The sequence below is a fragment of the Haliotis asinina genome, chromosome 8 (assembly GCF_037392515.1).
Source record: "Haliotis asinina isolate JCU_RB_2024 chromosome 8, JCU_Hal_asi_v2, whole genome shotgun sequence".
Taxonomy (NCBI): Eukaryota; Metazoa; Mollusca; class Gastropoda; order Lepetellida; family Haliotidae; genus Haliotis; species Haliotis asinina.
In genome coordinates this window covers 27230315-27257610 of record NC_090287.1, presented here as the reverse complement: position 1 = coordinate 27257610, position 27296 = coordinate 27230315, and the positions used below count along the sequence as shown (strand labels likewise).

Here is a 27296-nt window from a genome sequence, read left to right as displayed (position 1 = left end):
AGAGATTGCAATCTGGTGGAATTGGAGATTCTACCAGTAGAGATTGCCATCGGAGTCTCTACCAGCAGAGATTCCGATCCTACCAGTAGAGATTGCCATCGGAGTCTCTACCAGCAGAGATTCCGATCGTACTAGCAGAGATTGCAATCGGAATTTCAACTGAATGAGACTCTGATTATATAAAATAACCCATACAATCACAAACCCTACCAGCAGAAGCTCAAGTCTGTCAGGGTAGAAACTACAATTCTACACTTATACAAGCCAGTGAATATTTAGAAAAACAAAATACATTTTCATACATTGTAGAATGTAAACATAAAGCAATATGTCACACCTTCTTTACATGCTGGTGTTGGTTATAGGAAAAATCAGCCCATTAGGTTGTTATTTGATCTTTTAGCTGCCAAGAAAAACTTGGTGATTTACTTATTTTCCTGTTGTTTACATTGAGATGTTAAATCTCAAAGTCTCAGTTAAAAGTAGGAAGTTTGAATTCAGTCAGATGAAATTCAACTAATGATCACTAATCATTATAAAAACACTCCTTTCCAAAGAGGTGGGGACCTGGAAAGAGTCTATACCTGAGTAAAATGCTCATTATTATTCAGCAAGTTAAGTGTCTTTGTTGTTGTCCCACAGATAAATCAGCATTTCTTCAAGCTGAATTCCAAATTGAGAATTCAGTGGAGACTCCAATTGCAATTTCTACTAGTAGGATTGGAGATTCTACCAGTAGAGACTCTGATTGCAATCTCTACTGATACAGACTCTGATCACAATTTCTCTACCTCTACCACTGTCTCTACCAATCAGTCTCTATCTTAACATTTATATTCAGAAACTAAAAGCTGGTCTACAAATGACTTCCACACTTGTAAACACTGAGGGCAACAAGAATTATACTTTGTAACATGATACAAATACCATATGTATCAAGCATACTTATTTCCAGGTAGAATATGAAAATATTTAAGTCTGCCGTTTTTGTCTCCTACCACATTAACTTAATATCAGGTTGAACAATGGGGTAAGGGCAGCAGTTCAAACAGTGAAACAAATGCATGCCTGGTACATGCTCAGCGTTAACTTAAATTAGCCCTACTTGCTCTCTGTCTTTCATTTTATGTGCTTAACTCTTGTAACACAAACCAATAATAGCAATTTGAAACTATAATCGCTTGCTACACAACTTTCATCCTAAGCTGAATAAAATTCTGAGATCTGAATGTTCAGTTGGCAAGGTAAAATTATGAGAAGTGACAATCTTGGTATCACTTTATTTGATTAATCTTTTTGTTTAAAGTAAAATTTACTAATACGTTTTCACTGCAAACAGACTAAAGTTTTCCATGCCACTTTATTCCTAGTTCGATCACATCAAGGGGAGATAAGTAGACTCGACACAGTGTAACTAATGGGTGGCATCAAACCCAGGTCTGAGGTGTGATGAGGCAATGCTTCAGACAACCTAAATTCAGGCATGATGTCATATGAACATTCTGTTATAAACACAGATGAAGATGACGTCTTTCACTCAAAATGACCCCACTCAAAACAAAGGTCTGGAACTGACAAAATCAATACAAAAGGTTTGCCTTTATTTCATTTAGTTTATTTCATACATCCAAAATTAATCATTGTTCTCATAATGTGAACCAAGACCACTAAGTTCATCCATGGTCCAACCACCCTTGGTGAAGTGCAACTCAGATCATTCAGTCACCGTAGCTACACACCATTTCAAGGTCACTACAGTCTTACATGAAGGTCAGAACACTCCAGCTTCAATGTGAAGTAAGTCTGCCATGCTCAACATCACTGAGAGAAACCTCTGATCAGTCTACCAGAATTCAAGAGGGGGTATTTCCAATGTTTGATAGCAAATTACATCAGTAAGTCTACTCAGACATGAATATTCTGCTCACTCATATAATTATGAACACAGCAGGATATGGCCCCCTTCCCTTACCACAATAAACAGTCCCGGACATGAAGCCAATCCCGTCTTGCTTTCTTGTTGTGAGTTTCATACCCTTTGTCCAATAAGCCTAGCATGTACATATATATATAGCATGTCATCAGCCAATCCTAGCCAATTACACAAAACTCAGAGAAGGGGAACTATTATGTCATCAACAATTTACTTTATCACCCTGGAAGAAATTGCCATGATGCACACTCACACACCTTATTGTGCTCAACCTTCACCTTAACTGAAACATGACAGTTCAACCTGTTATGCACTTTCTACCATGTAAACGCAAGCCACTGTAATGGCCATAGTTAATGCCCTGCTACTCAACAAGTACTCTGACTAACTTCTAGGCCTTTCTGTGAAATGATGTAAACAGGAGAAGTAATGAGCAAAGGATCTTTATTGGTTACTGCAGTGCAGAAAGGAATATAATTGCCAAAAGTCTTGTGGAAGAGTTTTATATTTTCATTACAGTTTCGTTACTCGAAAAACTGATGAAATAGATGCCTAAAAACATGGAGCATACTTTCAATGAGTTAGATACTGCAGCAGACGGTACTGTTATATATATACTTTACATCTCACACAGGTGATGTTATACACTTGTATGATGTGATGCTATACATGTGCTACACGAGGGGATGTAATACATCGGCAGCAGATCATGATGTTATGAACCTGTAGGATGTGATGCTATACATGTGCTACACGAGGGTATGTAATACATCTGCAGCAGATGGTGACGTTATACACCTGCACCTGATGGTGATGTTTTACACCTTCAGTAGATGGTGATGTTATATGCCTGCAGCAGATGGTGATGTTATACACCTGCACCTGATGGTGATGTTTTACACCTTCAGTAGATGGTGATGTTATGCGCCTTCAGCAGATGGTGATGTTATACACCTGCAGATGATTATATACATAATGATGAAAATAAGACACATCTAGTGTTCAATGCCACATAGATGTGATATCATACACGGAATGTCAGTTATTTCCTTCTGACTGCAACACAGGAAGAGGTTGATCAAGGGAGGTAATGACTACCAGAATCCAAGGCCTAATTAGATCTCCACTAACTGCTCTACTGCCAATCTCGGACACTTCGTTAAGTAGGCTCGCTCATTAGACAAAAAATCAAGTCCGCTGCAGTAAGCGCTGTGCTCCAATAACCAACCTATATCATTCTCCAATTATATGCACATTACTTCGCAGCATTTGTTTATCATGTTTACGTAGGCATGTAATAAATGGCAGGATGGCACTATTTCTGCCAAAGTACCATGAAGGGTTGATCAACATCCCAGATGGCGCTGATTACCTCCTGGGGTTCAGCATTTCACAGAACAGCTTGCCAAAACATTCAGTCACTTGTTATATTACAGCACAAATGGGAATTGGCAGGTCACAATAGTTGACACTATGTATACAGTTGTGATATAATTGATATTCCTGACAAAGTATATCACACCTACAGTCAGCCTGCAGAGACATTAGTCCATCTGCTAGGCCACAGAGAAAATATGAAAAATACATGTTTTCAACCACTTTCTGTTGATCCTGTTTCTTTCATTTTTAAGGCATCCACAATTACATGACGTAACTAAATAGAGCTATAGATATGATAAAGCTGTAACTACAATCATCTGTCTCACGTGAACTGCATTATTTTACTGTCCTTTCTGCTAAAGCGATAAATGAAACAAATAAACTTTTCCTCAGGATCACATTTTCAATCTCTACTGTCAACGGGGTTCCTTTCAAATGGATTTATTTCCTTCTGTTAAAGTTATTTTTATTCAAGAGTTAAGTGTTGCTCTATAACTACAAAGGTGAGATAGTCCCATTTTTCGTTCTGCTTCAGCAACCACCAAAGTAAGAACACAATAATGACAATGATAGCAAAAGAGTTATCATCGTCTGAGTCATAAGGCAGATAATTAATTCCATTGTATACTTAGTGTGAGTCATTTTGTATCACATGGGAAGATTTGATCAAGCTTCTCTCATCTATTTAACCAGTGGTAATAACAGCATGCATTCATCGGTCAGACAGTACACCAACACTACCAATAGATGGCTTTGATAAATGGGTTGTATCATGGTAGGAAACCTACACACTTTCACACTGAAAAAGATATGCCTTGTCTGGAAATACAGATCAGGCCAATTTTATTTCTTGTTTTACGGATTTTTGTCCTTAGAAAACTTAAAGACAGGAGGGCAAACAATAAAAATACAATCATCAGTCAAAGTAATATTCAATCTGAATTTTTCATATTTATGACAAATTTATGAAGTGAATATGGGGCAAAAAAAATAAAAAAATATTTATTCTAAGTTTATACATTTCCCAGCAGATCCATAAAAAAGAAATACAAATTGTTTTGCCTAATAATGCTAAACTAAAGAGGAACCGCTAACTTTAGTTCATTATAGTCATTGATTGTTACACACATTTCAACTTAACAATACAGCAAGACATTAAAGTGAATGAGTGAGTTTAGGTTTGAGCCGCACTCAGCAATATTACAGTTATGTGGCGGCGGTCTGTAAATAATCAAGTCTGGACCAGACAATCCAGTGATCAACAGCATGAGCATCAATCTGCGCAACTGGGAACCGATGGCATGTGTCAACCAAGTCGGCGAGCCTGACCACCCGATCCCGTTAGTCACCTCTTACGACAAGCACAGTTGCCTTTTATGGCAAGCATGGGTTGCTGAAGGCCTAGTCTACCCCAGGACCTTCACGGGTCGCAAGACATTAAAAGGTTTACTGCATTATTCAGGGTCCATGAAACATACTGGTCCATTAGACAATGCCCATAAACCTTCACCAGGGCTGCCATTCACATAATTAGGTGCTCATCTGGGCAAGTCTTTAACCAGATAATATCCTGCAGAACCCTAAGGGTCAAGGATTGTTGTTAGTTTTTCAAATTGTGCAAAACCTTTGAACACAACATCTGGGATGACCAGCCAATATTCCCTTTTTTTATCAAACCTAAGTGAAGTTAATTACTTTTTCATTTGCAAATTCCCTCTCAATCTACCCAACTGGGATGATATTGCTGACTTCGGCATTAAACAGCCAACAAACAAGTTGATTCTTTTGACAAGTATGAAGTACTGGGATATGTAATAACTTTCAATGAAAACGAAAATAGAAACTTCGGAAAGCAACTGTATTGAGCAAATATCCTTGAACTTACATGTCAAAGACTAACTTGACATTAAGTAAGTCTGTAGGTTTAGAATCTATACATATCCAAAACACTACAGCATATCACAATGTACCGAACATTTAGACACTCTTTTTGTCCTCCCACTAAGCAGTAAGTACTTGAGAAATCTCTTTCTGTAAGTGAGGGTATGAAACTCCCCAAAACGTCTGCCAGACCACAGGGTTGGTTAGATGTAAAACTTGCCAGTCCTGTCCACAACTTACCTGCCCCCCAAAATACTTATTTACTAGGTATAATCAAATTAATAATGATTTAAATATTGGGCAGGTGAATTTGAGAATCTGGCAGTCTGTGTTGAAAATAATCTGTCACAGGCAGGTGGTAGGTATTTTGAATGCTGCTATACCCATTGAAGCAAATAAAGGAACATCTGAAAGCACAAGTGTTACTTTATTTTCTTCCAGATTTCTTCACAAGCTTTGTATTGCATTGTGGGTGAAATTCTGGCAAAGTATACAGGACACTTGTACTTTTATGTGTTATTTAATTCATTTCTGAGTACATTTACTACTATGGTGAAATGCAGGGGCATGCGTATGGAGCTGACAAACTAGAACATGGAGAAGTCAAATCGGAATGAGCCCACCATCACAGTCTCCTGGCCTTCCCAAGGGACAGAATGTGGTACTGCCATCTGCAGCATGTCTGACAAGTGAGCCAACTGAGACTTTTCTTTGGAGTCAGTGAGTAAGTAAGTGGGTTCAATACCGTTGGTACCAATATTCCATCAATATCACAGTGGGAAACACCATACATAGGCTTCACACATTGCACCCATGTTGGGAATCAAACCCAGGCCTTCAGTGTGACTAACACCCCATCATCCCGTTTTCTTTAGAAATTTTGGTGTGCTGGTTACTGTGCCTGATACATGAAAAATGCTGTTTAACAGCTCCTAACAATTATCTTAATTGACCATGCTTTACACAAGGCAATGAAGCAAATTATAGACACATTTGACAACATTCAAAACCAGACGTGTTGAAATAGTTTGTCTAAAAAAACATATACATGTCTATGCAGTCATTAACTCTGCATTCCTAGAGTACCCAAATTTAGAGGGCAGCCCCTATTAAAAAAACATGATCCTGTTTGTTTTTTAACTGTTGAACCTGGCTGTCGACATTTTTCACCAAACCGAATGACTATTGCTGATCAGATACTTCAACACGACCTATCATATTTGAGATCAAACAGTACAAAGAAATAACAGCCATCTTCCCTCAACAATAGACACATATCCATAAATAAATGTAAATAAATACGCTCAGACTAAAACTAGGTTAAAAGCTTTAAGACAGTTTTACGCAGCACCCGAAGCTGATGGAGATTGGTCTGTTCCTTGAATTAGAGGGTTGTTGGAGTGTGTTGCCCATGCATCAGTAAGTGTGAGTCAACAATGAGGAAATGCCAGCGCCATGCTCATGTCAAATCTCCACACAGAGTAGTCGCTAACAGTCTTATTTTATGTGCCTGCTCTGTTAGCCTCCGATTTATTGTCCGATAAGTTTACAGCAAGTATGACTTGCCTTGGTAAAGACATCGTCTGATGTGTGACGAAACTTTCTGTAAGAGGATTTGTAAAATGTCTCATTGTCAGTTCATCTGCGTTATTGGTTTCAGACAGTATGAAGAAAAGTAATGTCAGTGTCACTAGACGGGTTGGTTGCAATGAGTTGAACGATTTCTATTTCACAAAAATTCTCTTGGTCTTTCACATTCTCTGGTTTGAGAAACACACTGGTTCAGTCTAAAACTGCTGGGACATATTCACAATCTGTGTGGAATAATTGTTTGTAAAGAATATGAAATATCAGTTTCCACGTATTGTTTACCATTAATACAGTTAAAGAAAAGGCATTTCTGGTGAAGATGTGTAAAAATGGAAAGTGTCTCAATTGTTTCCAGTTGTCTACACCAAAAATTTAGGTCATGCATGACTGGTCAGTTAGGATGGGAGGGTGAGAAATGTAGTTCTCAGTACTGAAATGATATACATGTACCTGCATACAGCCAACCTCTCTTACTCCATGTCATGGTATATTTCCACGCAACCAATACTGCTCATCATCATCATCATCATCTCCCTGTGACAGTTACTGTCCCACACACCTACCAATAACATATCTGATAATTTGGGATTTTTTTTCATTTTGACTTATCCATGTTAGCCTATATGTGGTTTAATTTTAGCTTATCTTCTTTGGCATTCTCAGAGATTTAAGTTTGACTTATTCATGTTGGCCTTTATGTGGTTTAATTTTAGCTCATCCTCTTTGGCATTTTCAGAGATTTAAGTTTGACTTATCCATACTAGCCTATATGTGGTTTAATTTTAGCTTATCTTCTTTGGCATTCTCAGAGATTTAAGTTTGACTTATCCATGTTAGCCTATATTTGGTTTAATTTTAGCTTATCTTCTTTGGCCTTTTCAGAGTTTTAAGTTTGGCTCATCTGTGTTAGCCTTTTCTAGGATTAAAGTCTGGATCATCTATGGTGGCCTTTTCCGAGATCTAAGTTAAGCTCATTCATGTTAGCCTTTTCAGAGATTTAAGTTCTGGCTTCTCATTGTTTCTTATATGAAACACATACCACACGATGTACACACGTAATAATTCAGAATAATTCATCAACATTGGTCACATAACAAAATCCTAGCTAGAACAGTTACAAACTAAACAGGAATATATACCCTGGCACAAATAAAACAGGCTGCAAATGGATTTCTGTCCTGACAATAAATCTCTTAACTCCACTAGGAATGTTGTTTGTTTCACATGACACAACGCAAGTTAATCAAATGTCACTCAAAGACATGTTTTTTATCAGTTTCAATTTGTTTTATTTCATTTACAAAGGCAAACTGAAATATATTGGTCAGAAAATTTGTTGTAGCACTATCTCTTGAGGTATACACACTTCTAGTCATTAGCCATCACTCGTTTGGTTTAATCCCACGAGCTGTAGCATGGAAGCATAACATGATATAAACCCCTTAGGATAAACCTTCAACTTACACTGTTGTTGGTTAACAAAAAACATTATGTTATAACTCATATATTCTGTTCCCAAGCTAAGATCTCCAGCATGGATACTGTTGTCTCGAGGATATAGTACAGTTATTATACACTACACAATGCTTACATCTTACATTTGAGTATCATTTTACACTGCCTGCAGAATCATTGTGACAGATTTCTTGCAAACCAGTGTTTGCCTCTTTCACAATGTTATTCCCTAAATAGGTAATAAATATTTTAATGATTTATGTGTGAGAACACCACTTCCTGGCTCAGAGGGTAGGTGCAAGTCACTTTAGACCAAAAGCTCAAGATGTGGACAATAATCTTGATGAAACCTGAATGGATCTATATTTTCAAGTAAACATACATAAACATGCTCAACCCTGGTCAGTTTGTAAGCTTGCTTCCTGATTGGCAGCAGAAAAACACTGCATATCTTGTATACAGCATAAATAATACATCAAATATTATAAAGGTCACATAATGTTTAAGGAATATGTTTCAACTTAATTCACAAACCAGCTTAAAGGCACAAAGTCACACATTTTCAACAACATCAAGGCTTATATTTTGCATACTGTTGCATATGCACTCAGTTAATCTTCCTATTGTTGCAGTGCAATACTTAACATAACCCCTTACGACTTGCCTAAAACTGATAGCAGAAACTCTGAGGTGAACAGCGTCCAGACACTTGCCAAAAACATAGAATGTAAACAACTGCTTCATAGATCAAAAAACTGTCACATACGGTGTTGTTGGTGTTTGCCCAATTGGTTTCACTCAAATGTTGTGCCACAGGATATTCGCAAAGTACACTGAAAGGGGCATAACTCTATGGGGTTTACTTGAAATAATGTTCGGCTGGTTCGGCAGAAGAGTCGACTTAATGCAATGTTGCAGTAATTCATTCAAAACTTAATACTTAATAGTAGGGGGAATAAATTATAAGGCAGTCTCCCTGAGGACTGATAGTATTATTGAGAGAAACGCATTATTCATCTTTAAAACGATTTATCAATATGTACATTTGGACACAATCAAATGCCAACAAAATGCCAATTTCTTGTTTGTTTCATGTTTAAGTCATATTTATGTTTTTCTGTCTCATTTTACACCTCTTTCCAGAAAATATATGTACATACATGTTTGTTTCACCTACAGGTATACCTGTTAAAATATACTGAAAAATATTTATCTTGACTTAAATCTGATACATTGCGACAGTTGTTATTTGGTATACTGGACCAGGAAGTGTATAAAACATTGGTGTTTTGCCACATGCACTTCTAGACGAGCATGCCAAATAATATATAAGCACTGTGTAGTCTCAAAACTTGCGAGAGAAATGTCACAATAGCTGTAGGAAAATATATCACACTGAGCATTTACTGTTTGAATATTTCAAAATGAATGTTCTGGTCCTACATTTGATTTATACAACACCAACAACATGTTGTCTACTCATAGTGAGGTCTATGCTCAGTTCTCCAGTACTTTTAAGCAACAAGTTCTTGTCAATTACGTTGAGACCACACCAATTTTATTCCCTGTTTTAATTTGTCCACAGAAAACCTAAAGGCAACAGGGAAAAAAATATAAATAAAATCACCAGTTAAAGTAATACTTATTCTAAATGCTAAAAGTATATAAAAGCATAAAAGTCAAAAATAATCCACAAGAAGTTTTCTTGTAAGTTTACATTTTTATTATTTTATTTTTTGAGCAGGGAAAATTAATTTTTAACTGTTTTCTTATTTTTGAAAGTATATGACCTGCTGATTTGAAAAACAAGAAATAAACTGAGAATGGCCTGAGTGACATTGCACAAGTCCGAATCATTTCCATGGCAACCAAGAAAATGATAAACCACCAAAATCTGCAAATAGCAAAACAGCAAATTGCTGTATGCCTTCCATATCTTCCAAGTTTTGCTGCAAGATATTACGAAATTTTCCAGTTGTGCTCCAGTAACGAAGCCCTTCCCCCACTTGTGAGACTAAGTCTGAACCGTTTTCATGGAAACCAAGAAAATAATAAATCACAAAAATCTGTTAATAGCAAAAGGCACCACTTTAAGTTCAGATTGACATACCTAACAAGTCTTGCTGTGAAATATTGAACTACTTTTGAATTATGCTCCAGAAATGAAGCCCACCCGTCCCATTAGACTAAGATCAAAATGTTTCCATGGAAAACAAGAAAAAAGAAAATGCTAAAAATGTAAATAGCAAAAGGCCAACCAAAGGTTCAGTTTATTATATCTACTAATTTTGGTCTAAAAATATTGAATGTATTTTGAGTTATGCTCTGGAAACAAAATGATTACATATATATATGGCAGCGGTCTGTAAATGATCAAGTCTGCACAAGACAATCCAGTGATCAACAGCATGAGCATCAATCTACGGGAAACTGGGATACAATGACATGTGTCGGCCTTGTCGATCCTGTTAGTTGCCTCTTGCAACAAGCATAGTCGCCATTTATGGCAACCATAGGTTGTGGAAGGCCTATTCTACCCCAGACCTTCATGAGTCACAATGAGACGAAGAGTATGACTTGTCAGACAATACAGTCCCCCTGTTGGCAGGTCATATATATTTATCAGCACAGAGTGAGCCAGTGTTTTGACCTGCTTTAATGAATTCAGTTCAGAATCTCTGCTAACACATAGGAAATCCAAGTAAGAATGAAGGTGACTGGATGGGAATAACAAAATGAGCTTAGTTTTATGCCACTTTAGCAATAGTCCAGCTACATCACTGCAGGAGACACCAGAGTTGAGCTTCACACATTGTTTCCATGGGGGGTATCGAACCCAGGTCTTTGGCATGATGAGCAAACAATTCAAACACTACCATGACTGAATGGATGACAATGACATTCTGTGTCATGATGAAGGAATGTTAGTGCATGTCAATTCTGGGAACAATGTCTACTGTATCCAATCACCTTCTCATTCATGTATTTCAATAAGTCTGGGTGTTGATATTAATCTTTACAGAGAAATAAGTCATTTTGTTGTTTTTGTTGCTCAAATCAACATTTTGAGCTTTTGCAGTAGCTTAACTACAATGTTTTCTGTGTGACAGCTCAGAAACTCTGCTGTAAGTTAAAACTGGGTTTATGAAATGTTTTTCTTTACTTGTAAGCAGCAGCTGGAGTTGGAAATTAACATACCATTTTTAAGCGAGTTTCATGGAAATCAGTAAACACCCTACCATGTCAATGGATTTTCTGGTCCATTACTTGACTACCTGGTTTGTGCCAGCTGCCCATCACTTTGAGGAAGTATTTCTGTGCATTAACTGACAACAAATACTTTATTATGCAAACTAGGTGTGTGGCAGATGATACTGTAACGCCAGAACTTACAGTTCTGTGAGCAACTGGTGGCTAGTGAACTAATTTTCACCAATATATTTTTAGATTATATAACGCACAGTTAAAACAGTTATTAGGTGAAGGTGGAGGTGACGATGTAATTTGTAACAGGATAACAGAAATATATACAAAGCTAGCAAGGTTTTATATCAGTATCAAATATATATTGTTGAAGCAAAGGAATCTAGATACCATGCACATATGCATATTACATTTCTACTACTGCATGGCAAGATATTGTTGTGATTCCATTAACACGATGTAAACACTACTACTTCTACTACTAAGTCAGAATCATTTCCAAGGAACTCCAGAAAATGATAAACCACCAAAATCTGCAAACAGCAAAAAGCACAACTTTAGGATCTCTGCCTCACATATCTTCCAAGTTTTGTTGCAAGATATTAAGAAATTTTCCGGTTATGCTCCAGAAACAAAGCCCTTTACCCCATTGTGAGACTAAGTCTGAACCGTTTCCATGTAAAACCTATCAGGTTATCTCACAGCCACATTTTGTTGTGATTCAAATCAAATAACACAATGTAAAACCTATCAGTTATCTCATAGTCACATTTTGTTGTGATTCCATTAACACAATCTAAAACCTATCAGGTTATCTCACAACCACATATTGTTGTCATTCAAGTATCACAATGTTAAACCTACCACATTGTCTCATAGCCACCTATCACTGTGATTAAACAAGAGGTATCAGAAGATGACATATCCCCCCTGGCCCCCAAATATTTGAAAGGACAAATCATCTGACAGTTTCTTGATGTTCTTTTAGACTAAATTTAAAAGCAAAAAAAAAATAAATAAATAAAAATGCCAAAAACCTGTAAATAGCAAAGGCACAACCATAGGTTCAGATTATTATATCTACCAATTTTGGTCTAAAAACATTGAACATTTTTTAGTTATGCTCAAAACAAAATGATTACGGACGGACGGACGAGACATTGACTATATCCTTCCACATTACATGCTAGGGGGATAAAAAATGATGAAAAACCTATCTGCAGAAGCTTCTACACAGGACCACAGGCTTCCACAGGAAATCGCGGTGGCTGAGCGGGTTAGGCGGCTGACTTTGTACGCTGGCAATTAGGTGCTTGACGCTGAGGGTGCGGGTTCGATTCCCGAATGGGACTCAATCAAAAAAGTACTAGAATTTGTACTTTACTGAGGAAGTGAAATCCCAAATACGACATATGTTGTGTGACCAAACTACGTAGATCAATGTTCATGATGTTGATCACAGGATTGTCTGGTCCAGACTGAATTATTTACTGACTGTTGACATGTTGCTGTAATACTGCTGTGTGGCCTTAAGAAGAAATCAAGCAACTATATCCAGATTTTCACTCTCAAACTTCCATTAATCTGCTCCCAAACCACAATGCCTGGAATCTCGAGAGCCATTCCAACAATAAATCAGAAGAGAATAGTGCAATACTGCAGAATTCCCATCTTGTTTTGGAACTCATTTTGTAGAAATCTAATATTCCAGAAATAAAATGAAGGTGAAAAACAAGTTCAGTCTGTCAAGAATGTCATAAAAGACGTAATGTTTACGACATTAATACATGGAGTCCAATAATATCTCAGGCATGTCATATACTGACATTCTACATGTCAAACTGTCCCCAATGTTAAACATACATTACATTAATTACAAAAATGTAGCGTAATGTACAGCACATGGCTGTTTTCAGAAGATATTTACAGTGATTTATGTTGGAAAAATGAATATGTGGATTACATAAGTACATTCTTGGTAAAGTATGGGGTTTTATGTGGATAATAGTTTGTCCATAAATATCTACCCCAGTTCTTAAAGAAGGTGGAAGGAAAAAGTATTTAATTTTGTGTTGTCTATACATGCATTGATAAATATGACTTATACCACAGGACATGTTGCTTTTAGACATTCAGTGATTCATTAAAACATAATGAGAATTCTGCAAAAATTCTGAAAAACATCAAACTTAAACACTGACACTTCAAGTAATGATAATTAACATGAAATTGTTTGTATTTCACTGATATTAGAAGGATAGGGGGAGGGGAAAATTTATACTTGGTACAACATGACTGCAAGGACAGTATGGTATTACCGGTGTATTGGTATTACCGGTGTATTGGTATACCAGTATATCACGATTCTAGAGAATACTGCAATTCTTTTTTCAGAGAACTGGTTTACTGGGCAAAAAACATATATGAAGTTTTTACATGATTATCATCATAATTTAAATCATAATCTACACCATTTCATACAAAACAAATATTTACCATCATTATTCAATTACAAAAATGGCATATTGCAAAACATTAAATTGTATTAAAAAAAATCCATGACTATTCAACCTAGTTTTGAGAGTCACTTACTGTCAAATACCTATGTTCCCAAAGTATCACAATACATATCACAGTATGGGTATCTGACGTACAATATTTTGTAATACAATTTATTTGCCAATACACAGCCCTTATATTACACCGAATGTTGAATTAGTACTTAAATTAAAGAAAACAGGCACCTCATGTACAATAATACATTCTTCAGTTTGCTTGGGCAAGGTCTTTGAGTAGTGTCTTATCAATATCAGGTGGACAGTTGGAGCATTAATTCCACCAAACATGCATGTAGAACTAACAGTGTATAAAAATTCAGTGAAAAATGATATTGTTCCACATATGTCACAATTTTCATCAGTTTGAACAAAATACGAAATTGAAATTGTGTTTCCCAAAAGCTGCTTGCTATAGGATGCATGTCATCTTAAACAGCCCGATGTCAGTGGGTCATACATTTTAAACCTTTGTTCACTGATTGATCATAGTAAATTAGATCTGCTTTTCATAACCTTCAGATTATTTACCTCCAGAGTGATGTAAATAATGATTTTTTTATTATACTTCATTTCATAATATGATTGTACTGTTATTATGTCTTTTACGATGCACCAAACTATTGATGGATTGCAAGAAAAGTCTCCAATAGCCGTTGATTGATGGTAGAAACAAAATCTATTGATGCATTGATAATATGTGTGACTATCGATTGCATAGTAATTGACTTAGACTGATAAATGTGCAGCACAACATGCAAGAAGTACCAGATTTGTTCACTTTGATTTAGAGTTATCTGCCCCTGTTACCTCTTAAAAAATTTGATCTGGGTTTCAAGTTTTGTGTCAGCTAATAAAAGAGACTGAAACCACTTCAGCTTGATTTTATTCCACATTTGTAAAATGAGGACAGATGAGACAATTCAAGAAAAAAATACTTTTGCAATAGTTAGTTGCAATAAACTCTCACCATCACAATAGCATGTTGCAACAGACTACTGCTCCTGCAATAGTTGTTTCTCCCTCAATAGTCACCCCTAAATGTCACTTACTTGGCGTACAGTCAGTCCTCAGTCATTTATTTCTCATACGCTCAGTCCTCGTTCATTTATGTCTCACAAACTCAGTCCTCGTTCATTTATTTGTAATACACTCAGTCCTCGTTCAATTATTTATCATACACTCAGTCGTCGTTCATTTATTTGTAATACATTCAGTTGTCATACGCTCTTGTGTCATTCATTTGTCATAAACTCAGTTTGAACATTGCTAGATTCCATCAAGTCATCAAAGGAACAGAAACTTCAGAACCTATTCTGTGCCCCAATGAGGAAGGAAGGAAGGATAACTGCCTATCATAGCAAGATTAATACTGCAGTTTCTGTAAGTGCTTGTCTTGTTTAAAGCTTCACTCTGAAATATTCCATCTATATGGTGTGGTCTTGAATCTCGACTAGAAAATCCACTGATCACTAGCATAAACAAATTATCAACCAATCTACAGTCAGTGCACCTAATACATATGGACACCTTTGATTCAAACATATTTCATTCACAAAAGAAAAGAATTGGGCACAAATTACTCAACATGGAAAAGCCCTCAGAAAAGCAGTCCACCTTTCATGGCCTGCCTGTATTGCTGGGACCAATTGTAACTACACGATAAGCATGTGTTGAGTTTACCTGAATGGCAGAAAAGGGGACACCAACAACATGCACAGGTAGTGGAGTGGTATCAGGTACATCAAGTCACTATACATGTACAGTCTTATCTGAAGACGAGGTGAAATCAGATCCTTTACCATGACACAGTACCTCTCCGAAATATCATCTGACAGTAACTCTAAATAGCCTCAAATTACAACTCCAATCAGTATGTTACCATCAAGGGTTCTATCTCTGCAAACAATTTCAGTGTCTGCCCCAGACATGAAAAATTAGGGGTCATATGACTCCCTGGTGTCATGAGAGGGAGCCATGGACATGTTTTGGGGAGTCAACTTCAGTATGTAACTTTCATCATACCAAGGCATCAACTGTGATTGTCTAATAATGATAAAAATAAGGTAAAGCAGGGCAGGTGTTTAATCAGCACTGAGCAGTTAATTGGCAAACAATAAACTAAATTTGATTATCTGAACTTAGGTCCCAACAGCATTGCGTTAACTTTAACAATGACGAAAGCTTTTAAATTCTGGTCTTCTATGTCCGGACAAACACTGTAATTTAGCTCAAAGTTTAGACAAATGTACAGGATTTCTTTAGTCATATATACATATTACTGCCCTGTTCCAAATATTATTATATTGTGGATATTTTACACATCCAGTCATAACTGGGCGCCATGAAACCCAAGTGGAGTAACAGTGTTGTAACATGTAATGATTTTTTGTAGGTTTTATTTTGTTCAACTGCAAAATGTTGAATGAAGGTTGTAAGAAAAGGAAACCAATTTGTCTCAGGAAGTCTAACTGACACATCCTTCCTTTAGACTGGCATCCTGAAATCTTTTTCAGAAAGGGATTATATTCGGGTAAAATTTCACCTGTTTTGATGGGGACGGAGCCACACTGTACTATAAGTCTAAGTACTGCTTTAGTTTTGGGTGTGTCCCGCTTGAGTATATTTGTGTAAGCAAAGACTTATATTGAAATATACTTTTGGTAAGCAAGTTGTAAGATTTAAACATCATGCAAGTTACACCACAGTACTGTATTTAACATAACTTCAGAACTCTAATAGTAATGGTACAAAGGCAGTGACAAAAAAGAATAAGTATCAAATTTTCAAGTTCACAAAGTTTGTTACAACCTGCCTGTTCACCTAAGATACGAGACAGATTTTTATCAACATAAAAATAGTTTAATGAAAGTGTCACCTTACAGTAAAGTTACACAGACTGATGCATTTCAAAATTCCCCCAATGAAATGTTTTGCTGAATCAGCACAGCATGATGATGAACCAACAAATACCATTAGGAAAATACTATCTATGCTGTACATGTACCTATATTTGATAGATCAAGTGGATAAGTAATGCATAACAAAACACTCACAAATGAGGGACACAGGAAATATGGCTATCACATACATAATCTCTGCACAGCTGGTATGGGCTGGACTCCAAATTAACTGTAGTACATTTACATCAAATTAATCTTGTAGCTTTCATACCACTAGACTAAAGCTTAGTCTTAGAATATATATAGTTTTGATTATAACAAACAAGTCGTAAATAAAATAAATTCAAAATATGTCCTTATCATAGATGTATTTAAGGTGTTCCCAAAACCAAATTGGAAGGCTTTGTCTTTAATATATAATTTTGGTTTCAACAAACAACAAATTTAAATTGAAAAGGAAACCTAGAGAGACCAGAGATAACCTGGGGAAAGAAGACCTGCTTCATTAAGGGCTTTAGCACTGCAGAGATGGCTAGGCTGCTGGAAAATAATATCGTTCAGGGACTGAGAGATTCACTCTGGCCAAATTTAACAGCATTATTTATGTCAGACAGAATTTTTATCTGTGCTTCAGATATTTCTTCTTACACAATTTCACAAGTAGTTTGAGGTGTGATAGATCAAAAGGTCAACTAAACTATAAAATAAATCTATTCTTTGAATAATCATTTATTCAAGATGACGTGTGTTTATTGCTGAAAAGAGGCATGTATTTACATGGCCAGCAGTTTTTTGAGAATTTACACTCCAGTTAATATGCCCTTATATGGAACTATGCTGTATGGTCTAGTGGCTATTTAGAGTCCATGGCTAGACATGGTTCATGACATGTATAAAAATGGGGTATTGTATCTGTGGAAAATCATTAGATGTTTGATTGTTATGCATCAAACTTTTATGAGAGCGCAGACAAGGTGGTATAACCTGAATCAAACGCTGAGGGACTGGCACCAGTGTGAGTTGAGCTGCTCATTAACAAATATGGTTGGTTGGTCATTATGGTATTATCAACAAAATGTTAGGATTTCTTAACAACTAGTTACATTAGTTCATGTAGGTTACCAAGGATGTTGTTTGCTACCTTATGCAACTTGAGTAATCTACTCTAGATTTTAGGATTTCTTAACTAGTTACATGTAATGATACAACTGAAGGCTCGAAGTGAAATAATGGGTATTTTGAAATTACAAACCAAGTTGTTAGTTACTAAATGTGACTTCAGTAATTTACTCTATACTATCACATTCAGACAGACAGACAGACAGATTATGACAGACTTATAGCAGAACAAGGATGAGTCCTTGGACTACCTCCCTTGGACACCCTGATGCCAAACTGTGACAGTATGTGTGTTCCTTTCTGAAATCCATGGATCCATTGATACAATTCTGATAAGCATGTCAAAAAACCTTTAAATTGAACTGTAATGTTCATCCTATATTTGGGAAGATTTTCCAGAAAATGTCATACAAAAACTGTTCCCCTGACCCAGTATCGTAATCTTGACAGATGTGTAATTGGACCCCAACATTTTTCATTTGTGTCTAATTGACGCCTCACAAAAACAATCCCCCTGTGATGCTATCTAACAGATTGTTCACTTGCATGGAAGGGTTGGACAGCTTCATTAATAAATCTTGCCACTAACGCTGGCAACTGAGACACATAGTGTGTTGATAAGTCGCACTGGTTTACAGCTAATTGAATTGAATGTAACAAGCTCGTGCTACTCCTTACATGAGCATTTCACAGACCCACTTTCTAATTAGACAGAAAATAATGCATTATTCGTTTTGATTTCATCATGCTAAAAATAGCTGACACAACAAAAAAAACCCCATTCTAGTACTCAGCTGATCATGTTGACATGCTATCATAATACGACCTCAACCATACTGATTCGAAGTAATATGTTCATGTTTGTAAATAGGCATATACCAACAGTGTTTTTAAACGATGATTATTAAAAGTTGTCAGTACGTCATGTCATCAGGATTCCATGAAAATATTTCTTGATGTAACTTTACTGCAAAGAATTTTGTAATGTTATTTAATGCAAAACAGGATGTGCTGTACACAATTACAGTAACATGGGTGAAAAGATATGAACATACTGACAACATTTGGTTACTGCTCCTAGCCATAAGCAGAGACTATATAATATGGTCTCTGTTGTAAGACATATTTATGATTATAATATTGATTCCCTCTGCTTTTTTAACTGAAAACAAAGTAATTAGATTCAATCGTACACATTCTTTCACACTAATTATCAATAATGTATCCCTCGTCAGCGTCCTAAATGACGACAATCGCACATTGTTTGAATTTACTTTCCGCACCGTGCTGTAACAATATATCCCCGTTAAATGCCTGCACATCTTATTGAATTTAATACATTGTTGATGTTGAAGGCGTGCGATGAAGTTAAATAAACACTCATATAGCACACCCATTATTTCCTGTGTTGTATCCGTGAAATATACCACGATATTGACTTCAGTGTGTACATAAGCTGTCTAATACGCCTACACACATAGGTCAACCCCATTCACTATACGAAACTGCACAACTTTTGGCGGTGTGTTTATCGGAATAATTCGCCGCACGAAGTTTGAATCGCTTACCTCATAGTTGCGTCCTCGATCGGTGAAATATAAGTTAATATGTTCAGTCAGGGCAGGACTGTATATCAGTCAAATCGTCCAATGGCTTTAGAAGGCAGGAAGGTTTGCTTGTGATTCAAACAAGCCGAATAGAGTTGGGTCGCCACCGAAGGACCAGTGGCCGGGTCATTGAACAGCTCACACAACATAACACCAGCTATGCCGGACTTGCCATGCCGCGAACTAGATGACAAGTTGTGTTCTTGGGTTGTTGAAATCTACTGACGCTATCCACACACGATCCCAGTCACAAATGCTACCCCGACTGACTAACATGATGTACCGTCTACCGCTGACTTCTACCTCTATACACACATACTCGCACTGTTCCCAATACACACGGCGACGGTAATGTACTGTTAGTGGATCATTCCATTAGGCCAGGGGGTGTCAGGCTGGGCGATTCAAACTACCTGCTGATGTTTCGGATTCGGACATAAGACTGAGTATTCCCAAATTGGTGTTACAGAGACATCAGTTTAGAAACAGTTGTTTTGAAACACTAATAAATCATGTATATTATTACATATAATTTAAAGTCTGGCCGTAATACCTTCGAAGGCGGTTAAAGACTTTGATGAGATGGCAGCGACTTTGGAATGTTCCACTATTCAGTTACACCTGTCAAAAGCTGTCTTGTCAATCAACAGCTGACAACACACCTTACACATCAGCTCGTAGGAATATTGAACAGTAACATAGACACCACTTTGTATCTTCCTTCTGACTATGTTAGTAAAGCCCTAATGGCAGTGCATGTACAGGGCCGTAGTTTAACGTTCCTTAATCTGGACAGCACTAGCTAAGAGATACCTAACTGACCCCGTGCCCCCACCCATGCCCGGGCTACCTACGGCCCTGATTTAGGCAAGCAACGGGTGTAGATGACTAAACACTTTGGAGCCTAAACGCACCGTTATTCACTAACTCACTCACTATCACTCTCACTCTCTCTCTCTCTCTCTCTCTCTCTGTCTCTCTCTCTCTCTCTCTCTCTCTCTATGTGCTTCATTGTGTTTGTTGTTTAATGCCACACTCAGCAATATTCCAGCTATGTGATGGCGGTCTGTAAATATCGAGTCTGGACCAGATAATCCAATGTTTAACATCATGAGCATCGCAAATGATAAACTACGTCATAGATCAGCCATCTGACCCCGCCCATGTCAAGATACCCAACTATCTATACCATACATGTCACGATACCAAACTCACTATACCATACATGTCAGGATAGCTAACGCACTATACCCTACAGGTCAAGATAACTAAAACTCACCATGCCATACATGTCAAGATAACTACATCATTGTATCGTACATGTCAAGATAACTAACTCACTATACCACACATGTCAAGATAATTAACTCATTATACCATACATGTCAAGATAAACAACTCAGCATATCCTACATATTAAAATAACTAACTCACTACACCGTACATGTCAAAATAACTAACTCGCTGTACCGTACATGTCAAGACAACTAACAATACCGTACATGTCAAGACAACTAGCTAACCACACCGTACATGTTAGGATACCTAACTCACTGTATCATGCATGTCAGGATAACTGAGTCACTGTACCGTACATGTCAAGATAGCTAACTGACTAGACCACAAATGTCAGGGTAGCTAACGCACCATACCATACATGTCAAGATAAATATAACTCACCATGCCATATTTTTACGACAACACCGAACATTACCTAATGTAATGATCGGCAGTCGAACTTGTTGGGTTGATGAGCTGTCGTTTGCAAGACACACATACATGTATACACGCATACAAACGTATACAGAGTCATATACACGCGCAAGCACAAACGTTTGCACAAACAGGCACACACGTCGCTAAGGAAAAATATCCTAGATATTGACTTTTCCAACTGCAATCATAAAATACACGCGCAACAAATCTAATCAAAACTTTTCGCGACTAAACTAAAAATGCATTTAAACCATAATCAGACATAAGATCTATATTAACCATGTACCTATACTTTCTTTCAACAGTCAATCTAAAATATTCCTCTATTTATAAAACTCTTTTAAAAGTAACACACATCTACGCGTGCGCAAAAGTGTGATGACAAAAGTTAGCTCCATTCATACAGTACGACCTTGTCTATAAATGATTTGGTAACTAAAATCTGTGTTTCTATTTCAATCAAATATATGTAAAATCATATTTCAGGTAGAGTAAAGGCTCTTTGTTCTATTTATAGTATCAGTGCCGGCGAACGAAACAATTGATGACGATGCTGAAGGCGACCCTTCTCGCCACAACATGATCCATGCGCCATATGCGTGTGACGTCAAGCAGCTCCCGCAGATATGAAAATAGTGTGTCTCCTCAAATAGACGACTCTTTATTCTCTTGGGTGGTTATTTGAAATAAGAGTCATAATGTTCCATTTAGATCCATTGCTTCTTGCGAGATTCGACTATACCAGGCGTATCTAATGATTTGTGCCTTCGAGGAGGGCTGCATTTAATGCCACAGAAAGTATGTGTAACTTTATTGCATCCATTTATGGGACTGGGGATGGCCCATATGTTTGACAGTTCTAACCCGACATCAGTTGAACTTTGTATAATGTTTTATAAATTCTCAAGAATCTGAGGTCCTCCGACCAGGGTGTCATTAAACAAGAATGAAGTAACACAAGAGAGCAGGGTAAAAGTTCACAGTTTTACCACTAGCGACAAATGTAAGTAACGACAGGTGATCTGAAAGCTCAAGACTCAGTTATCAGAGACAAGGATCGCTAATTAACAAACCACGATCAAAGATACAATCTAATCAGCTAAGCAACGACATATCCGCTGCTACCAAAGACAGGTGAAACCGCGGCCGGTTGGGTAACCTAGACGGTAACCGTTCGCTCATTTCCCATTTGGGTACAGTGTGTAAAGCTCACATCTGCTATCGTCAGCTATGATATTGGTGGAAAAGTGCTAAAAGCCGCGTAAAGTCCAACTCACCCAGATATCCCTCGAAATTATTCACCCCCCTGATACTGAATTAGAAATACTTGTTTGATTCACAGCTTCTGAAAATCTCACCTGACGCTACATATAGAGGTACGTCTTCAGAGACTGAGTATATTGTACATGCACGATTCTCATGACACGGAACTAAACACAGCCATGATTATGGGATAAATCCTGAGGAGATTATTGAGAAAGAGAATGCGAAGCTACACGTGTCAATTACAACTAAATAATTGAGAACGTTGGAAGAATAACGAACAGTGTTTTTTTATGGATGTCAACTTCTTTATTATGAGGAAGACAGCGTTTCTGAGTATATCCTTACTCCTTCAGCAGCAGAACGAATGGTATGAGACAGAGAGAATATGTATATATGTATGCATCATACCATTAAAAACATTACACAAATTCTCTTTGTTAAATCTATCACTTCTCAAAGCTATTCAAAGACCCGACTGAAAGTATATATTAATGTGCGCAAATAAAGATATATATATCGTGTTCACTTGGAGAAAACGTTTAAATCGGAACTTACTTTTCCTACTGATTTCAACCAGATAAACGTGATTGTCAGTGTTTGTTATTTAAAGCTGAATCCAACAACATAAGACTTGATAAAGCTAAATAAAAAGTGATATGTATCTTGGGCATCGGCGTGTCACTTATATTTGCGCGAGTAGAAAATATTTATTGCAATTTAACAAAAATAATTTTGACTTGGCCGCGTCCCAATCATCCATTGGTCCACTGTAAGAATGAGGGTCTGTAAGAACGAGTGAGATCGAATCTACGACTCATTAACACGTGTTAAACTTTCCAAACTGTATTACTGAGAGAAAAAAAAATATAAATGTGCCCGGAAACATTAAATTTTTTTCAAGCCTAATCACCTCAAGAATAAGCACTCACATAACTGCACCTATAGACAAGGATGTTCGTTCTAACGAGTCTACATTGTACGTACACGTATATCATTGTTGACAGAATAATTACTGTCAGAGAAACAGACCCTCTTGCTTGTTGGTGCGGCGACTCGAGTCCTTAGATATGGCCATTGACCAGTATAATGCATCTAGGGCACTCGAGCACTGGGTTATTTTGGAATTAAACTAAGCAAATCTATATCTTCCTCATCAACTTTGGTATTTATCTGTCACAGCCAATGAGGCAATCCCTTTCTTGTATCTGTATTCGATTTCATTTTCAGATCTAAAGCTTCAATACTGATTATGTCGGTCCTGTTGTCTACAAGCTCATGACGCTACAGTCCCCTCTTCCTGTATTATGCGTTGTGACAGTCGGTATTTTGTCGATAGATCGTCTCCAGGTGACCGACTTTTCCATGACTTTGAAAAATCACAGATTAGAAAGAAGAGATACAAATTGTCTTTTCAAATGATAAAATACATTTCATCAGCTTTCAGACCCAATAGTCTTGTATTCATGTCAAATAGTTACGAGAACGACTTTCAGTGAACTGCACGGCGTCAAGCGGTATCTGGTCACATCTCTCTTCCAACAATGCTTTCTAACACCCAATAAAATCATTCAAGGATGTAAAGCAGACGTTTTTCAAGAAAAATGGTTTTCCGAGCACAAGTGCACCAAATATGTTACTGACTGCACAATTCTCTAAGCCGTGTGTTGTTAAAAGCGCAGAAGCCTTATGTATACATAAAACATGTATATTGTCGACCGTTATCACTGCGGCGACCATTATCTCATATGGGGCTGCTGAGGAATACTGTACCGTATACTGTATATATTGTATTGTTTCACTTTATAAGCATTCATACACATCTTTGTAAAGTTGTTAATGTATTTGTCTCCAATCTTTTGTTGGCACAATCATTCTTCCATTGTGAAGAACAAATTCGTTGATATCACATTGTCTTCGCCTTTATTGAATATTAAACATTTTGTAAAAAGCACCTTGTCTCTTTACAAGTTTCATTTGGAAATCACTTTTGAACATGCTTTTTAACTGACGACTTTCGGTATAAAATGTCCCCTTGACAGTTTAACAGATTTGCTAAATAGAAACAAACCCATTTGCAGGTTTTCTTTATGAAATACCCCTCTGACTGTTAAACATATCTGGGAAAAGGAGACAATCTTTCTAGAAGGCTTTCTTTGTAAAATACCCCTTTAATTAGTAATTGTACACGTGTTTCCAAAATAGAGATGAGCTTTGTTGAAGGCTTCCTTCATTAAAAGCTCACTGACCATTAAACAAATCTGTTATTAGAAACTACATATAATAATCACAAGATGTCTTTCATCATAAAATATCTACTAAAACACATTTTCAAACAGAATCGATCACCTGAAAAGGATTTAATTTCATTGTGGAATACCCCATGGCCACCAAACGCATTTTGGATCAGAAGTGATCTTTCATGAAGGTTTTTTTTACTTGTATTCGCTCAATATCTGAACCATAGAAATGTGGGCTGTGTATATATTTCATGCAGACATGGGGTAACTGTAATTTGTAGTTGTAATCGAATGTAATTATTTACAAAAATGTAATTGCATGTGATGTGCAATAGTATTGTCAAATTAATAAAACCCATGTCTGATGTATGTATTTTCGATCCGCAGTTATATCTGTTTACAACTAAGACATTTTCAAAACCGTTTCTTATTCAAAACTAATACTGATATGTTACTCGTCAAACTTGTTCCCAGCAGTAAAAAATGGACGTTCCAGTGATATTCCAGTGGCAAATATAACGCTCAAGGGACATGTCACAGGCCAGAAGTCATGTATACATTTCTTAGGTAATGATCCGTTTTTTGCACCAGAATATGTTCTCGAATGATTCGAGACATCTAGTGGTATTTTCCATTCGCGCGGTTACATTGCATGGACATTTTAGCATCAACAATTTCTTGATTATACTTCGACTATTGAACATAAATCGTTCTTATTATTGATCTCTTTATGGATTTGAGTCCTAGATCGGGTTTGTGATGACCAGTGTGCATTTGGACTTTAAAGAATCTTTTAGCCACATCAGAGCAAGGAGTGCCTCAATATGTAATTACAGGGAGGACGTTTTGAGGCCCAGGAAAGTAATACAAACACATGGATACTATTACTGTTGTACTGCGCTTTTTCGAATAAAAAGAGGAGCTAAAATAAATAACGAAATATTCTAACGTATATATATGTAATACGCATGTAGATTATTGCAGAGCTATAAGTATTAACTACATATCTGACACGTTGAAACTTCTTAAAGTCGAAGACCCATCTGAGTTGGAGGCACGCGTAGCTGTTTTACCGATAGTGGCAATAAGGAGTCTTCATGGTGTTGCAAATTCACCCTTTGATTATTGCAGAGCTCTATTTGTCCGACACAATGGAATTTCTCTAAGTCGAAGACACAGGAGAGTTCGAGACAAGAGCAGCTCTGATGTTTTACTAATAGTGGCAATAAGGAGTCTTCATGGTGTTGCATCATATATCCGATTGATGGAGCTAGTGCTGAACCAAGCGACAACAATATGACTTTACATTAGTGAAATGTTTTTCCCAAAGAAACATTCTTGCTTCGTCACGTTCGTGAAAACCACATATGATTAATAACTCGAAAAACACTTTCGCCCGATGCATTCTATCACGATTTCCACACGTTCAGACAGGCGATAAACACTTTCACACGCATGGGTCCCTTTTCCCTGAGATGTTACGAGGAGATATAACGGGTCATAATGTATCGTCATGGCGGCACACTGTTCAGATAAGAGTTTAAAGCTCACCTGTTCATTGACATTTACCTCCCCATATGCTTCCTCCACCAGAGCTCGAAAGACATAGGAAACTGAATTATATTTCCAAATCTGACATATTTCACATTTCCAGGTAAACAAAGATGAACTTGCAGCTGGTGTTGCTTATAGAATTGTTATTGGATGTTTAACATTAGGGTCAAAGTGAAACTTTTGAGTTTGACATGTTTGTGACGTCTTCAAGAATAATTGTCATATTTTCAGAATGTATAGTGAATATTGAACTGCAATATCCTTATGCATATGAACTGCATGGGGATTATACATCAAACTGCTTAAAAGCACGTGCAAATATCATGTATGTGAACAGACAGCTGCGTTTTGGTGTAAAGTTTTGTTAAGAATTCGTCAATTTTATCATTTATTGAACTCATGATAATAATTTCTTCAACTTAACGAATCTTTGTTTTACAATATATCAGTTCACGTGTAAACAGTGAAGTATGGGATATTTTGAAAAATCTAGTTAAGAACAGTTGCCTGAAGTAAATGGCTGCATTTATACTAATAAGTCTGAACGTTTGATGGGTAGTATTTTTCACTTCATCAAGTTCACTGCAACAATAAGAAACGAAGTATCATATACGATCTGGCTTCGAGCGCAAGTTGTGAATCAGGGATATTGTATCAACACGATATAGGTTAGGAGAAGTCAGACAGTTGGGAAGACCTGAACTGCTAACAGTCTCGAAACTTTAATAAACAGACACTTGCTATACATTATATATCTTCCCTGCCATCAAAGAATACTATGCACTCTAAAAGTATCTGTGGTATACCCTTAAAGACTCAGGACAGTGTGTTCCCATACTCGCATAACCTGTATTTGAGAACCCAGTACAGCAAAGCAAACCGTAATTACCCACATC

The 27296-nt window shown here is 36.9% G+C and overlaps 1 protein-coding gene across 1 annotated transcript in view; it reads right to left on the bottom strand.

Annotated features, from left to right (window-relative positions):
* Window positions 1-20011, bottom strand: part of LOC137294299 (protein dispatched homolog 1-like) — a 38150-nt gene extending 18139 nt beyond the window's left edge. Inside the window, exon 1 of the mRNA XM_067825300.1 lies at window positions 19589-20011. Within this exon, the coding sequence (XP_067681401.1) occupies window positions 19589-19593 (5 nt within the window). The 5' untranslated portion in view covers window positions 19594-20011. The remainder of the gene's footprint in view (window positions 1-19588) is intronic.
* Window positions 20012-27296: the final 7285 nt, after the last annotated feature.